Raw genomic sequence first — 17147 nt, forward strand, 5'->3', positions numbered from 1 at the left:
AATAAATGTGAACAGTTCAGTAGCTAAATTATTTTACTCTTTTGCAAATATACAATGGCAAAGGCAAAAGGCCACCAAGAAAAGAAAGGGATTTAAAACAAAGCAAAGCCCCATGTTTAGTTGACAATATATTTCCTTGAGTGTATCTTTTTGTACATACTTGAAATTTTCTGTAATAAAAAAAGCTTTAAAAAAAAAAAAGCTTTTGAAAGACAACCTCAGCAACTTAGCATTAAAGGCTCTCTAATCTTTAACATTACCAAAATTTTTAACAAGAATACTTTGTAAATAATGGTTACTCTTTATGTAGAAAAAGATCATGTGCAAGGAATAATATATGAGATGACAGGAGTCACAATTAAAGAGAACAACTGGGGGCTTCCTAGGTGGCGCAGTGGTTAAGAATCCGCCTGACAATGCAGAGGTCACGGGTTTGATCCCAGCTCCAGGAAGATCCCACATGCCACGGAGCAACTAAGCCCGTGTGCCAAAAAAAAAAAAAATTAAAAAGAGAACAACTGGGACCAAAGCCAACAGTGAAGTTCAAGGCAGGTAAGTCCAAAAAAAAGACAATTTCATAAATACAAAATGGAAGAACAGTTGGAGTGAGAAGAAAAAGAAATTGGAGTTTCACTGACCATCATCTCATTGACCTATGGGTCAACAGGGTTGATGGCTATTTCTAAGAAAACAAACATTTAATTAATATGATTGTGTTGAGATGCTCAGTATGGATCAGACCACATCTACAGTACTGTATCCAGCTCTAAGAAGAACATTTCATAGTAACACATTCTCAACACCAATAAGCTGAAGAAATTCTTGCAAATAACAGTGAAAAGTCTAAACCATTTCATGTGAAGTAAAGAAACTGATGAAGAAAAGAAAGGAGGCAGGGAGGGAGTAAGGGATGAGAGGGAAGAAAACGAAGGAAGAAAGAAACAGCACAAGATAGGATGCAGATGGGCTTTTTAAAAAGCTTATTTTGTTTTGCTCTGAGAAGAATGGGGACTAATGGGTAATCTTAGGACAATGCAGGTCAGTTAGAAGTACTTGCTAAAAAAATAATAATAAATGGCTGCCTTGCAAAATAGCATGCTTCCTATCACTAAAATATTTAATTAGTCATGAGGTGGTTGTCTCTTAGAGAGGATAAGAAATACCTATAATCAGTGGGAAAATGGATGACACTGCCACTAAGACCCCTCCCGACTCTCAAATTCTTCTCTCCAACAAAGCTGATTTGTTAAGTTATTAAATGTATTTATGTCACTAGTCCCATTAGTTCCAAATGCTGGATCTCTTTTATTTCTCACCTATCTTGACTATATTAACAAGGCACAGATTCCTGGAAATATCCCACAGAGCATACTTCTAGAAGGATTTATGCTTGTCAATATAGGCTGATGACAATGAAGGCAAACATCTACCAAAGAGCACAGAACAGGGCGATGCGAGCATGGTATGGGAAAGTGCACGCTAGTTCAAGGTGTCTGCCTATCCATTGCTTTATTGCCCACACAAAACAAAAGCTTTGGAAAAGCCACCGGTGAATTCACTTTAATTAACTTTTCTCTGCCTTGATTACAGGAAAGCCTATCTATGAGCGGGAAAATATTCACTCTAGTCACTCCTTGCTAACACAAACTCAAAACAGGTCATCTGTGACCTCAAGTGATCACCTTGAAAAATACTGTTTCCTTCCCTCAGCTACGCAGCATGGTGCTCAGATTCTAGGCAAACAACAAACCTAGATGGTGGGATGGGATAACTGAATCACTGCACTCAAATCACAAGCCGGCAACGGGAATTTTTAAAAACTCTGTAGTTATAGAGATATTAGTTCAAATTTATCTCTCCCCTGAACTCTGTAATAAACATTTTACCCATACCTCTGTTACACATCTTCGTCCATCTACTTTGAATTATGGAATGTATGTACTTGTTTTAGCTCTCTTACTAAACTGTGGTCTTCCCAAGAGCAGGATCCATCAGGGTCACCACATAGGCTGTAAGGGGACTTGTGAAAACTGGAATCTAGCCAGCACTCAGCTGGTCAGGCCCTGCATCCCTAGGGCTGTATCTGCCCAAAGAGACACCTTTTTCCAAACTTACACAAAGAGGCCTTTTTTTTCCCTTATAACCCTCTCCGCGTCCAGCACAAGGAGAAACTCAATTCAAAATTAGTTTCCCTGAGAAGTCTTTCTTAAAGTTTTCATTCCTACTAATCCTAAAGTGGACTATATGATTTATACTTCTGTGAATTTAGTTAACATTGTATATGTTAAAGTGAAATCTAGATTTATTTCCTTCATCATCTCCAAAACCCTGCAAGCATTTCTAGAGCTGTATGCCAAATCACACGGGTTCTATTTTATGTACAACAATAACAATCAACACTTACTAATGCTGGTGCTAAACTTGTGAAGAGGACAGGCCTTACCTGCAAATACGGAACCATGTCGCAACACAGCTGCAGTATCTGTTGTTCCAATATTGATGGTTGTTCTTTCTCACAAAGAACGCGGGGTTGAAGTAAGACTTTGAGCAGAGCTAGTCGGAGTTTAGCATATTCTTGTAACTGGGATGGTTCACAATACAGATACCATAGAAACGGTGCCATTATTTGGATACATGAAACTTCTGACCTGCAAGTAAGTCATGTAATGCATAAGCCAGTAACTGAGTTAAACAGAGTACCAAGCAGGTAGGTGTCAAACATCAACTTAGAGTTCATGACCTATCATAAACTATGACACCATTGAGTATATCTTTTTTTCACGACTCTTCTGTTCCACGTGACCCATCTAAACCCATGTACCCTGAGGAGAATGATCCAACACCTGGAGCCCATAAGCCTGATGCCCAGGACTAAGAGGGTCTCTACTTGCACATTAGAATAGCATCTACATCATCAGGACCAGTCTTTAGTGAACATCAGAATCATACGAGGGCCTTTTTAGAATTAGAGACGTCAGGATCCATTTTTCCAAGAGTATGCACAGGCGTGCATTTTTGGAAAAACTTGACAGGTGAGGTCCTATGTAAAACAAAGTCATACAGACATCCCAAGAAGATGATGATAACAGTTAACATTTACTTGACAATTTGTTAGCACTCATGGTGTGCAAGTTACTGCACATTATGCCTTTAAACTCAAGCAATCCTCACCACAACCCTATGAAATAAAAGTATTATCCCATTATGCAGATACAGAAACTGAGGCAGAGAGAGGTAAATTAATTTGCCAAGTCCCTCCTCTTAGGTTCTTCCCACTCAAAGGAGGAAGACATTACAAATCTTTGTATCTATTTAAATCACAATACATCCCAATAACTCCAAGTCCAAAGACACTAAGATGCCAGAATGACCTTTCAGATATAAAAATTTGATTGTATCATTAATTAGCTTGAAAGAGTTTATGCTTAAGACAAAGTACTTAGCCCAATTCACAAACCTTCATAATTTGGCCTTTCCTTATCTTTCCAGAGTCATTTCTTGCTCCTCTCCACTCTCCACTGAAGTATACTAAACTTCTTTCAGATCTCTAATCAAGCAATCTGGGCTTTCTTCTCACCTGCTGTTCCATCTACCTACAATACCCTCCCCTTTCTCCCTTTACTGTTTCTTACTCTGCCTAATTGCTATCATCTTTCAGTTCTCCCTTTTAAAATGACTTCCTGAGGGCCTTTCCTGACACTAGCCTTGGTCAGATCCCCATTATGTGCTTGCACAGGATAATGACTTTATTGTCAGTATTTATTTAATATCTCCATCCCCTGACAGACTAGAAGCCAACAAAGGCATGAACCATGGATTTCTGTTTAATGCTATATCACCAGTAACTGTAAAATTAAATATCATAATTTTAATATTTTTCATATTTATTATGAAAGTTATTATTAGATAAGATACAAAGATGAACCAGGCATTACCTATCCTTAAGAAACATATAGTCTAACAGGGACAATCAGCTCTGTTTCTGGACTAGAGAATAGAAAGTGAAAATTGCTAAAAGAAAGGTATAAAGTGAAATACTTCCCACGAGAGGGTTGGCTCTCCCTGGTCTGCCAGGAAGTCATCCCACTGTCTTTACAGCACCCCTTACCAAACTCTGCTCTTTGTTCTCAATAAACTCACTCTCTTCTGAAATTTAAAAAAAAAAAAGTGCAATACTTATTGGAGGAAATGGCATTTGAGTTATGCCTGACAATGTAATTTTATAATACTATACATTCCACAGCAGTGTGATTTCAAAACACCATTAACATTAATAAAAATTGAAAAGTTACCAAATTGATAAGATTTAATCTATTCATTCATGTATTAATTCACTTGACAAATTTTCTGAGTTCCTACAGTATACCATTCACTCTTCTATGTGCTAGAAACAAAACAAGAAACAAAAACAGATTAAATCCATGCTCTGATGGAGCTCACAGTCTGGAGGAAATTTTTTTTTTCTCATGAGCACAAATACTTACACAACATATAAAAAATGAAAAGACTTGTGAGTTCATAATTATGAAACATATGTCTATCACACCACCTGCTTTAGGAAATTTAAAAAAGTTTCATAGATTAAGCAAGCAGATGATGTATGTATGGGTTAGAATATGGAGCAGAAAAGAGATTTAAGAAACATTGTTCCTCCATCTCTCTAATAATGTACTCCCCAAAGAATAAATACTAGCCAGGTGTCAAGAACATCCATGAATAGCTTATCAGTTTTCTCCTACTCTGAGATGCTGAAGGTGAAATGCAAGGTTCATACAAAGAAATACATTTCCAAGATGCTGTTAATGTTTGACACCAGGAGCATAATGTTGAGTTTTCCTAGGACAACATAATTTTTAAAAATCTCCATGGCTTTAACTGGTCCTGATTTTAGATTTTACATTTCCTATGTGGTATCTGATGATTTACTCTCACTGCAGTAGGGTATGAAATTAACAGGGCTTAAGCAGAAAAGGGAAATAATAAAACAGATAACCTGAAATCTCAAAGTGATTAAGAATGTTTAAAAATACAACCAATTGCGCATGTATCTACACACAAGGCTTTCATATGTATGTTCACCAAGGAAGGAGAAGCAGTGGGAAAAGACTTGGAATGAAAATCAAAACACTGAGGCTTTGGGCCCAACTCCACCACTACACTAGCCATGTGGCCTTGAGCAAGTCATTTAATGTTGCTCTCCTTCATTCTCTCATCTAAAAAACTACCTTAGACTAGATAATCTTGAAGTATCCAGGCCTAAAGATCATGACATCATCATCAATTTACCTAATTCTTGGTTCTATAATGATGAATTCTTAATACCACAGGCCTTCTACAAATCAGTGCAGAATTTAACTACAGAATCGTGCCCCCAAAAATCTAGCACGAAGATACACTGCTATTTCAGGACATCTATTGATACATTCTATTAAAAGTGAACCCATATATTTAGGCCAGCATCTTTCTACTCTACCACCTACAATGAGGTTTTTTCACACACTCGTAATACAATTTGTAATAGAGTTATATTCTTTGTGTGACTTGATAGCTCATTCCTTTTTTCATTCCATTCTGGGATCTTTCATTCCATTTCTGGGAGTATATATGTGTATATAAATATACATATATATATTTGCATACATTAAATTTCACTTTTTGTGCTGTAAAATTCTATGGGTATTGATAAATGCCTAGTGTCAGGTATCCACCACTACAATATCATATGAAATACTTTTACTGTCTTAAAAATCCTCTGTACTTCACCTTTTTAACCCTACCTCCATCCCCCCAACAAATCCCTAGAAAGTACTAATCTGTTTGCCACTCGATAGCTTTTGCCTTTCCCAGAATGTTATATAAATGGAATTATACATACAGCATGTAGCCTTTTCAAAAAAAAAAAAAAGTGAACCCAGCTACTCTAATCAACAATTCCTAACACAGAAAGAGCTGGAATATATGCTATCATCACAACATTTTGCCTCCTCCCTGCAGCTGTGAATCACTATTTATATTCTTATTAAATTACCAAACTTCCTTCATTACCTTCATTACCTTCTAAACGACAATGTAAAAACTACTGTTAACTTACTCTAAAATTAAATCTCAGGTAACTAACAGCCTGCTGAAAATGCAATCAGAATTATCAATTTCATCCTGCAAAGAACAGTCTCATAGTGCAAAAGTAGACATGAGACAACTGGAATTATTCTTTGCAAATAAATAAATATAAAATAATTTAGAACTTCTAAAAAGCTCTAGGATAGCATACTCTAATACTTCAGAATTCGAATGAAGGGAATAAGTCAATTAAAGCTTATCTATAAATAAACCAAAATCAATAATCTTTTCTTCTTATGAATATCTGGACACATATCATTAGAAGAACTACTTCCAAATTCCAATATAACACTCCTTTGAAATGAAAACAACCAAAAGGTAATTTAATTACTTGATGACTAACTACAGCATTGGCAAAGGATTTGTAAGGATAATCCTAAAAACAAGCTTAATAACAAATCTGGCACAACAGCATCGGCATCTTTTATAAAGTATCCCAATCTATTTAACAAGAGAAATTTCATTAAACAAATGTTTATAAAGTTGTTATTTTTGCTTTCTGACATGGATGAACAAAGACTTTTTTGGTAAATACGAATATCTTACCTTTGAAAATGCAGTCCTGGGTGAGGGAAGAGAGGATGATAATAATGCTTATTTTAAGGTATTCATTCAATTGTTAAATGGATTTTTTTCACTGGCAGATGATTACAAGGTTCCCTATATCTCTTTAAAACTTCCTGTGGCAGTATATCCTGCCTGGAAATTCCATCTAAAATTGAAGTTATAGACTCAGAAACGGTGTTCTAATAACGTGTACGTATAGGACACTCTAAGACCTTTAAGAGCAAGAACACACAAATGTAGCTAGTGTGGCAAATGTAACTCAGGCATTGGATTACACAGGACCATGGTACCATCCTATCATGACCCTGTGTGACAGTGATATTATATTTTAGGAGGCACTCTACAACCCTCTGCCTGGGCCCCACCAATCTGTGGGCCTCGTGTGTATACATAGATAAATTCAACATTTATAAAGCACCTAAGAATATGCCAGGCATTATTCATACAAAGAATATTGAGACCCAGTCCCTCCACTCAGGAAAGTTTCACGGCTAATGGAGGAGAATAATGATAAGACAATGTAGTAAGCATAAAGATGTTAGAAATCACAACTGATGTTACTAAGGGGGCACGTAAAAGAGACCCCAATTCAACTTGTGCTAAGTAAACACTTCCTGGGAGAGACAATAGCTAAACAGAGATTTTGTTTTGTTTTGTTTTGTTTTGTTTTTAGTTTTTTGGCTGCACCACACTGCATGTGGGATCTTAATTCCCCCACCAGGGATAAAACCCATGCCCCCTGCAGTGGAAGCACAGAGCCTTAATCACTGGACTGCCAGGGAATTCCCTAAACAGAGATTTAAAATAGAGAAATTAATCAAGAAAGGGCTAGTGTATTAGTTAGAAAAGGGCTGGAATGTGATTCAAGAGAGTAAGGTAGATACTAATAAGCAAAAGCACAGAGGCAAGGGAACGGAACTGCTTCCTATGTGGAACCAAAGCAAGTCAGTGTCTTGCTAAAATACATAATTCATAAATTATGAGATAAAGATAGAAGAAAATAAAATTGGTGAAACAGATCGTACACAGAGGCTAGCAGGACAATAGATTTCATCTTGTAGCGCAGGGATTTTCCAACTATTTCAGAGACCAAATTACTGTTTTCCAATAGAAAGCTTCCATAAGATATCAAAGCGTAAAAAAAATAGTCTATAAAAAAAAAAAAGAGCTGAAGGGGTGCAAGAGTGTTTCCATGCTTAGCCTATACATTGCAAGTGCAGTTTGAAAATCACAGTTGTGGTGACTTCAGAAAGGGAGTGATACAATAAGATCTGCTTTCTCGATGTGTCACCCTGATGCATGCTTAGAGAATGGCCTTGAGCAGGATGAGTTCACAGGTAGAGACGCCAGTTAGGAACAGGTAGCAACAGCCACAGTAAGAGATGACCACCTGAGCCAATGCCATGGCAATAAGGATGAGAGAAAGCTTTGAGGACCATCAGAAGGCAGAAGGCTTTGGTGAAGCTAAACTAACTCCACATATTGGTGGCTATCTGGTCCCAGTTGGCAGGGCTGCTTAATCCCAACTGGCATTGGTTTCTAACAGAGAGATTAACTCACTAATCAATTTCCAGAGGGAAGAAACTGTCTTCCATATGTACCATGTAGTACTTTATCAAGTATTTCCAATCAACTTTCCCAACTAACCAACACTTAGCTTCTTTAATAATAGCTTTTCTCATAGTCAATATTTCAACAATCAATAAATCTGGTAGGATTTTTTTCTCTTACTCTTAAAAAAGAAAATAGAAAAGTATATCCTGCTCTAAGACATTTCTTTTCTCCAGGAGAACACATTACAGTCAATGCAGCTTAAAAGAAAAACTCTAAAATTAGCATATACTATTCATCTCTCTCATTTATTTTATTTTACATTACCTTTCAGGGCATTGCTGGAAAAAAGTTGTCAGCTGTTGCAAAAGTACTGGCCAGCAATCAGGTCTGTGTTCAAGCACAGTGATCAAAGGCTGAGGATGGTTTCTGAAAAACACAGAAAGTCACATTGGAAGCTGTCATTTCAGGACTACACATCCTTAATATCCAAATATAGCAACAAAAAAGCCATTACCATTTAGAAACTTCTTTCCAGCATTCAAAATTGTCACAAAACTATCATTTGCTGCATTTGTTGCAGAGTTGGCTCATTAGAACTGTTTTCTCCTATCTCTGTTTTCCAGAAAAGAGAATAAACCCGAGTCTTAGAGACCCAAATTTGACAGCCGACTCTGCCATTTAACAGCTCTATGACTTTGACCAAGCTCCTCAATCCAGTAGCTCTCTCATATCCATCCCCTTGATTCCTTCATTCTCAGAAATCATGGGCCACCTCCTCCTCTTACTGATCTCTTTCCAAACCTGGAAGGTTCCATTCCCTCTAACATTGCCCCAGCCTATAAGCACTATCTTTTGTCTCTGTTCCCACTTACCCCCATTTTTCTCAGTATTGTGTGTTCCCAGTATACTGTGTTCCCCAGTATACCTAACGTGAGAAAAAAGAAAGTATTTCCCCCATCTCAAATAACAAACTCTGCAAATTATAAATTCTTGAAATTTCTGTTGAACAAGGACAAATCTTTTATCTGGGCTACATCCATTAAGATACATAAAAGACTATATAAAAATAATAGATCTGAAATGTGAAGGATTCTCAAATAATGAGGTTAAAAAAAGAACACGAAAAAAGCACAAATTATTTTAAATAGTTCAAGCAGTGTACTAGAAATTCTAAATTCATTAGCTTTTTTTTTTCATTAGCTTTTTAAACTATGAAGTACTACATAAAGTTTTCGGTTATTATTGATATGGCTTTTTCCTCCAAGAAAAATTTTTTTAAAAAATTAAAAATGCTAGATTTTTTTTCCTAGCACACATTTTTTTTTAATTGAGGTATAGTTGATTTACAATATTGTGTTAGTTTCAGGTGTACAACAAAATGATTCAGTTACACATATATACATGTGTATATACCTATATTCTTTTTTCGATTCTTTTCCATTATAGGTTATTACAAGACACTGAATATAGTTTCCTGTGCTATACAGTAAATCCTTGCTGTTTATCTATTTTATATATAGTAGCGTACACCTATTAATTCAATATTCCCAATTTATCCCTCTCCTCTCCCTTCCCCTTTGATAACCATAAGTTTGTTTTCTATGTCTGTGAGTCTGTTTCTCTTTTATAAGTTCATTTGTACCATTTTTTAAATTTTTTCTTAAAATTTTTTTGATGTGGACCATTTTTAAAGTCTTTATTGAATTTGTTACAAATATTGTTTGTTTCATTTTTTGGTTTTTTGGCCACAAGGCATGTGGGACCTTAGCTCCCCAACCAGGGATTGAACCCACGCCCCCTACATTGGAAGGCGAAGTCTTAAGCACCGGACCACCAGGGAAGTCCCTGTACTATTTTTTAGATTCCACACATAAGTGATATCATATAATATTGGCCTTTCTCTGTTTGACTTATTTCACATACATGATAATCTCTAGGTCCACCCATGATGCTGCAAATAGCATTAGTTCATTCTTTTTTTTAATTTTTTTTAACTTTTTATTTTATATTGGAGTATAGTTGATTAACAATATTGTGTTAGTTTCAGGTGTACAGTTTCAGATGTAGATTCAATTATACATATATGTGTATCAATTCTTTTTCAAAATTTTCTAAAAATTAAAAATGCTATTTGAAAAAAATTCACATCATATAGATGCATCTATATTTTTATATAAAAGAATCATATGCATAATACTTCCCTTTAATCTTGATTTTTAACCCAATAAGATAGCACTAGCAATGTTTAAAAAAAGAAAAGAAAAGAAAAAGATCAGACCATCAGTCATACCCAAGTGATTTTTTAAAACAGCCTTCTTGGTGGTTCTCAAAATGGGATCGCCTTACCAGCAACATCAGCATCACCTGGGAACTTGTTAGAAATGAAAATAAATTCTCAGGCCTCAGCCAGACCTAATAAATAGCTCTCCAGACAATTCTGATGCACTGCTATAAAGCAGTGCTGTTCAACCTTCGTTACATGTTAGATTCATCTGTGGAGCTCTTTTTAAAATACCAGTGCCCAGGCTTCAATTATATCGGGGTTGCTAGGAGTGGAGCCCATGCATTAGTAATTTTTAAAAACTCTTCCAACAATTCTAATGTGTTGCCAGAATTGAAAACTGGGACAAGTAAACCCACAAAAGAGGGAGGTTAGGGGTTGGGAAGTTTCCTGATTTTTCTCTCGCTTAAACAGAAAAGTATGGCAGATACATCGCACTGAAATGCTCATGTTAAACACCTCTCTGACACGACTACACAGTTTCTGGGTATTATAACACCATCTATTTTCTCCTCAACCTCACCTAATCTATCAGACACTAACTTCACATGCTGGCAGCCTCCGGTTTGTTAAAGCACAGGCTATTTCTAACTGATCAGCTTACTGCCATTGCTAAGGGATCGCTCCAAGCAACCTTTTATGCCAAGACTCAAAAATCCTATCAAAATCACATTTCCAAATTCCAAACTCTTTGGCAGTTAAACCTATCTAGAATGTGCTTCTGCTCTAGTTGCTACAGATATTAAGACACAAATGTTACAAATCCTAAAAGCTTCTCAGGTATGTCACATCAGCCAAACTTCTTAGATTATGAATTCAGTAGGTCACGTTCAAGCAAACATGAATAAAAAGGAAAGAAGAGCAACTGTAATTATTTTAGCTATGGATTTTCCTCCTGACAAGCATATTGAAATGAGGAGCATCACATATGACCATCCATTAATCCTGCAGCTAATGGTGGCATTTATGACTATTTAAGAAGAAAATCCATCAAGTTACCACATAGGTTTTGTGTGGTCATAAAGCACTTTAGTGCTTTTCAATACTCTTCCCTTATAAGTCACCCCCTACCCCTTCCCACTTCTCACATCCCCACCCCACCCCAAAAAACTGTTAAGCATCTATCTCCTTTTAAAAACAGTTTTGTCCAAATTAAATCAGATCAACAGAGGTAAGAGATAGTAATTTTAAAGTAGGATTCGAAATGATGCGCATATAGCAAACAATTCTATTATAATTTAGCTTCTACTTCACTGGAATCGTGGGACCCACTCTAGCTTTGTTTCATGAAGTTGAAAGCCCGTTTTGCTAGCTTTGGGGTTCAGCAAATTCTATTTAGTATCTCAGACTTAAACTCTAAAGAAGAGATTAAGTAGAATATAGAATAGGGATTTATCCAGCTTAATTACTGACTTAGACATCTGGATAATTAACTTTTCCAGAGAATTGATTATGTCAGATCCAAGTGGAAGTACTGTAGGATAATATACAATATTGATTCCAAGAAATTAAAAACCTTGAGGGAGAAAGGAAGTCCAAATTAGGAACATTGAGTATTACTGCTGATTAACATTGATTACCAATATTATACTATTTCAAGTGAGTACAACTAACCTAAAATCAATTATAATTGCCAAAATTTTGTTTTCATACTTTGAGCATAATGAAGGAAAGAGCTAAATTCTCCCTTGTGAATCCTCAAATTGGTATGTGAATACACATATAAAATAATATGTAAAGCCTTATGTTTTACAGAATGGGCACAGTTTTTAATTCAATATACTTTAGTGCAACTGCCATACATGAGGGTTTCTCAATCTTGGCACCACTGATATTTGGAGTCAGATAATTCTTTGTTGTGAGAGTTGTTCAATGCACTATAGGATGTTTAACAGCATTCCTCACCTCTACCCACTAGATGCTAATAGCATTCAACCTAGGCACACGACAATCAAAAATGTCTCCAGACATTACCAAATGTGCCCTGGGGCCACAACTGCCCCTGGTTAAGAACCACTGCACTAGGTAAAATGACAAGCACTATGAGACACAAAACTCACTAAAACATGGTACTACCCCTGAGTTACTCAAAAAGACTAGGATACCACTTCATCTTCTTTATACTGAGCCAAAAGCAATCAATCAATCATGTTCGAAACTTGAAGTTTCTTACGGAAATATAGTCATCAAATATTAACATTAGGTACACAAGAGTAACAGTACAGTGGAAACTAGAAGATTTAAATGGAAAACAAATGTAAAATTATTCCTTTGCAAAATATAAAAGCATGTTCCAAAATAAACAGCATTAAATATCATGCATGCTAATTTGGTATCATAGAAAATAGAGTTATTTTCCTATTTAAAATATTATAATTAGAACATTTAAAATGTCATAAGGCTAAGTATAGTTCACTTTTGATATATTCAAGGATTAATTCTTAAATTTATGGATTTTTCAGGATTTTTCTTCTCTTTCTTCTTACTCACTGCTTGTTAGCCATTCCACTTCTTTCAAGTACCTCCAACTGAGAAAGGTCAAGGTAAATGGAAGAATCCACAATTTAAAGTAAACTTTGCTCTTCATTAGAAGCACTGTTGATCACAAAAAGAAATAATGTGGTACAAAAGGACACCGAAACAAAACCTGGGTTATATCTTAAAATGTCAATTATCCCCAAACCTGGTATTCAAGTCATAAAGAGTAAGTTGACTATAACACTTTATTCAAAATAATAGATGTGTTGAACATACAAGCAACCTGATCACTTGTAAAGCTAACAGTGGCAGACAATAAGCTCCACAATTTTGAAAAGCAAACACAAATGTGGGACACTGAAGTTATTATTATTTACATAAACAGGGCCCACATAGCATCATCCAAATCATTAACTGTTATGCTGCCACATCCACATCTCAGAAAAACAACTAGAAGTGGAGAGGTGACGTGAAATAGTGAAGGGGAAACACTGAATTAAAAGAGACAAGAGTTCCAAATTCACATTCTGTCTCTGCAACAAATTGTGTGATCTCAAGCAAGAGAATTAACCTCTCTTGGGCAAAGTTTCTTCATCTGTAAAATGAGAAAATCAGACTAAGTACCTTCCAGTGCTAAAGTACAAGCCACCCATTAAAGCCCTAACCTTCGTACTGCTCAGGACCAAAGGTGAAACCAAACCCTGTAAAGGCAGAAACCAATAAAGATGGCTCTCAACTATTAATAATTCTATGCCAAGCTTAAACGGCTTTAAGGCCAATGTCTAATAAAATCTGAGGCCTCAAAACATAGGTCTCCTATTTTTATCTCATAGAAATAAATCATCCTATATTTTTTATTTCAGAGAGAAATGCAGTGCTGTATCCAGAATAAGCCCACAGAAAATTTCAAATCAGGATTTCCTAACATTTGGGACATCCAATAGATTCTGCTTTCTTCTTAAAAGAGAATAAGATTGTTTCCAAGGACTGAAATCAATACAAACCAGGCAACCAGGATGCCCTTCAATGGCCTCTAGTGCCTCTAATTTCTCCTTCACTGTGTGGTTATTATTATTGTTGTTGCTGTTGTTCTGCCATAGATGAGCCAATTTGCTGTATGTTCTTTGGCACTTTCCCATTTCGTGATTTGTAAATATTTTAACTGCCATTTTAAGTAAAGCATTTAACACAGTACCTAGCACACACAATACTCCATAAGTGGGATACTATTATGGTTATCATGCAGGTGAATTTGTATCTTAAACGAGCATAAGCAGCTTGAAAGCTGGGTCTCTATCTTCCTACTCTTATGTTTCCCTTTCAGTGTCAAATGCACATCTAAAATAAATGTAACAAACACACACTTTCCCCAAAGCATCTTTTTAAATTCCTTGAATGGATCATGAAAAACCAACACCACTACCCCTCTAAGTGCATTGTTTCAAAGTCCACTGTTGTTCATAAAAAAGAAAGCACAGAGGAAGCATGCAGAGTTGGTACCTCATACTTCAGGGCTCCCTGCCCTTTAATAACATTGTCAACAACACAGAATAGTATATGCATCTTAACAGAATGGAGTGGGGGAAGGAATAAATGATAAATTCGTGGTTCCACTACACTAGCACAGAGGCAACGATAAAATAAGGTGTGTAACTAGATTCACCTTTCCAAGTATAAATACATCAATCTTAATAGAAAAGAGGGAGTAAAAAAAATTAGTCCTGTGGTAGGCAAATCAAAAAGCAAAAGTTATTTGTAACCTTTCGGTCACCTCAACCTTTCTGCTACATCTCTGAATGTAGGAAAGCTATGATTTGATTTACATCATAAATTCAGCGATAGACAGATTGCCTTTTCTGTGTGAGGAAACAATGCCTGCAGTCACCATGCATTTTCATGTATGCAGCTGTGACCCTGGCGCTTTCAGAAGCATAGCATAGCACTTACTACATCAAATATGCATTTTAAAAGCATTTCTCTACCTGCTCTGAATTTTGATTTGAAAGCACTGGTTAGAAGCCAAAGCGGGATTTAAAAAAAAAAAAAAAAGCTCTGCAGATTTTAAGATAAAAAATGCATAATAAAAATTAAGATTCTACAATGAATATTACTATAAAAAAGAAAAATTAAACAATAATTGTGAATCATTATTTATCGTATGGAGTCTTAAGACAAATGCATTTCATCCTTTCCAGAAAAAGAAGACTTGGAGCAAAAATTACTTTAATTCTGACATTTTTGAGTAATTTCCTTTTTTCTTTAGGTCTGTAAGGTAAATAGGGAGAAAATAAGATTTCTTTGAAAAGAGACTTTGTATTACAATGGTTCTGTCCTCACAATGAACCTTTCCCAGCATTCCAATTTTGAGAGGCAGAGTTTTAATGCAAAGGTGTCTGCCAATGTCAGAAGTCTGGAACTATTTTAGGTACAAGGTGATGACTGGGGAGAAACATACAGATACTTATGGGTCCAAACGTCTATTATTAAGTTACATCCTTGATTGGGGGAAAGAAACAAACAAACAAACAAAAACAAACAAAAACTAGATATAAGATAAATAGGCTAAGGCAAAAATTACAACATTTTGTACCCTTAAAGACATTTATCAGCAAATTACCATACCAATTTTAAAATTAAGAATGCAGGACTTCTTAGGTGGCGCAGTGGTTGAGAATCCACCTGCCAATGCAGGGGACATGGGTTCGGGCCCTGCCCTGGGAAGATTCTACATGCCACAGAGCAACTAAGCCCATGCGCCACAATTATTGAGCCTGTGCTCTAGAGCCCGTGAGCCTCAACTACTGAGCCCATGTACCGCAACTACTGAAGCCCACGCGCCTAGGGCCCGTGCTTCACAACAAGAGAAGCCACTACAATGAGCAGCCCGCACACCACAATGAAGAGTAGCCCCCCACTCACAGCAACTAGAGAAAGCCCGTGTGCAGCAACGAAGACCCAATGCAGCCAATAAATAAATAAATAAATAAATAAATTTATTAAAAAAAAATTTAAGCATGCACACTTTGAAAAACTTATAAAACAGTTTCTAGTGGCAGTTGCTAACTGGAAGATTGTCTATTATGTATAGATTATTCTTTTGGTCTGATTTTAAATCCCAAGTGTAAACCCCAGGTAATGGAACCATAAACTGTGAACAAAGACTTCCCTGGGTGGAAAAGAGGAGAGAAAAGAGGAAGCGAAAATAGAAGCAAAACATGCAGTTCCAGAGAAAGAATCAAACTGCAAAAAGACAGATGGGGGACTTCCCTGGCAGTCCAGTGGTTAAGACTCCACGCTTCCACCATCTGGGGGCTTGGGTTTGATCCCTGGTCAGGGAACTAAGATCTCCCATGCCAAAAAAAAAAAGACAGACGGCCCTTGGTAAGTATTATTGGCTATGCTTCCCTGATTACTGCCCTAGCTTCTTTCTTAGCCTCAACCCTACTGAGCTTTTTCAGGGACAGATCTGACACGGATACTCCTTTCCTTCCCATCTTCTTTTTGCTAATTTCCATAAAAATTTTCATTTATCCATTAAAGCAAGAATTCACGAGCCCTCTGAAATTATATGCAAAATTTCAAGTACGTGTGTGTGTGTACATTTTCTAGGGGAAAGTCCAAAACGTCTATGAGATTCTCAAAGAAGGTCCTGACTTCCCCTGCAAAAAAGGGTAAGTGCTAGTAAATTAAAGCTAAGTATACCTAAGGAAATTACTGCAATTCACTCTTGTTAAACTCCTGCTTCCAAAAAAACTATAAACTTCCTATTTCCAAAAAAAAGCTATCTATGATGTGCCTAGAAAGAGTGGCGCCCTAATTACTGAAGTTTCTGGAACTTCAGCAAAATAAAATATATTAATGCATTCTACTGTTCCAAACGCTATGGCAGCTTGACTGTAAAGTATAGATAATTTAATGATGTTATCATGCTTCCTTTATGCTAAATAAAACCGAACATCTACATCTCAGGAGACTGCTTTAGATAATGTATTCAATTATTGAAATAATCAGCTCCCCAAAATGCAAAATGCTCATTTTGATAGAAGAAACATACGACAACAGCCTATGGTTGATTTTTTGTTCAAGTGTTACAGGAAATGTCCAAAAGAGGCAAATCCACAGATAGAAAAGTAAGCAGTATATTTGA

General features: G+C 36.2%; 1 protein-coding gene across 3 annotated transcripts in view; it reads right to left on the bottom strand.

Moving 5' to 3' along the window:
* Positions 1 to 17147, bottom strand: part of FOCAD (focadhesin) — a 275956-nt gene that overhangs the window by 231350 nt on the left and 27459 nt on the right. For 2 of the 3 annotated variants that reach the window (XM_057720105.1, XM_057720103.1), the window contains 2 exons: positions 8566 to 8667; positions 2444 to 2648 (listed from right to left, as the gene is read on the bottom strand). In XM_057720105.1, the coding sequence (XP_057576088.1) occupies positions 2444 to 2648; positions 8566 to 8667 (307 nt within the window). Of the gene's footprint in view, positions 1 to 2443; positions 2649 to 6666; positions 6683 to 8565; positions 8668 to 17147 lie in introns of those variants that run through there. The other variant, XM_057720104.1, reaches the window with a different exon arrangement.

This window comes from Hippopotamus amphibius, chromosome 2 (assembly GCF_030028045.1).
Source record: "Hippopotamus amphibius kiboko isolate mHipAmp2 chromosome 2, mHipAmp2.hap2, whole genome shotgun sequence".
Lineage (NCBI taxonomy): Eukaryota > Metazoa > Chordata > Mammalia > Artiodactyla > Hippopotamidae > Hippopotamus > Hippopotamus amphibius.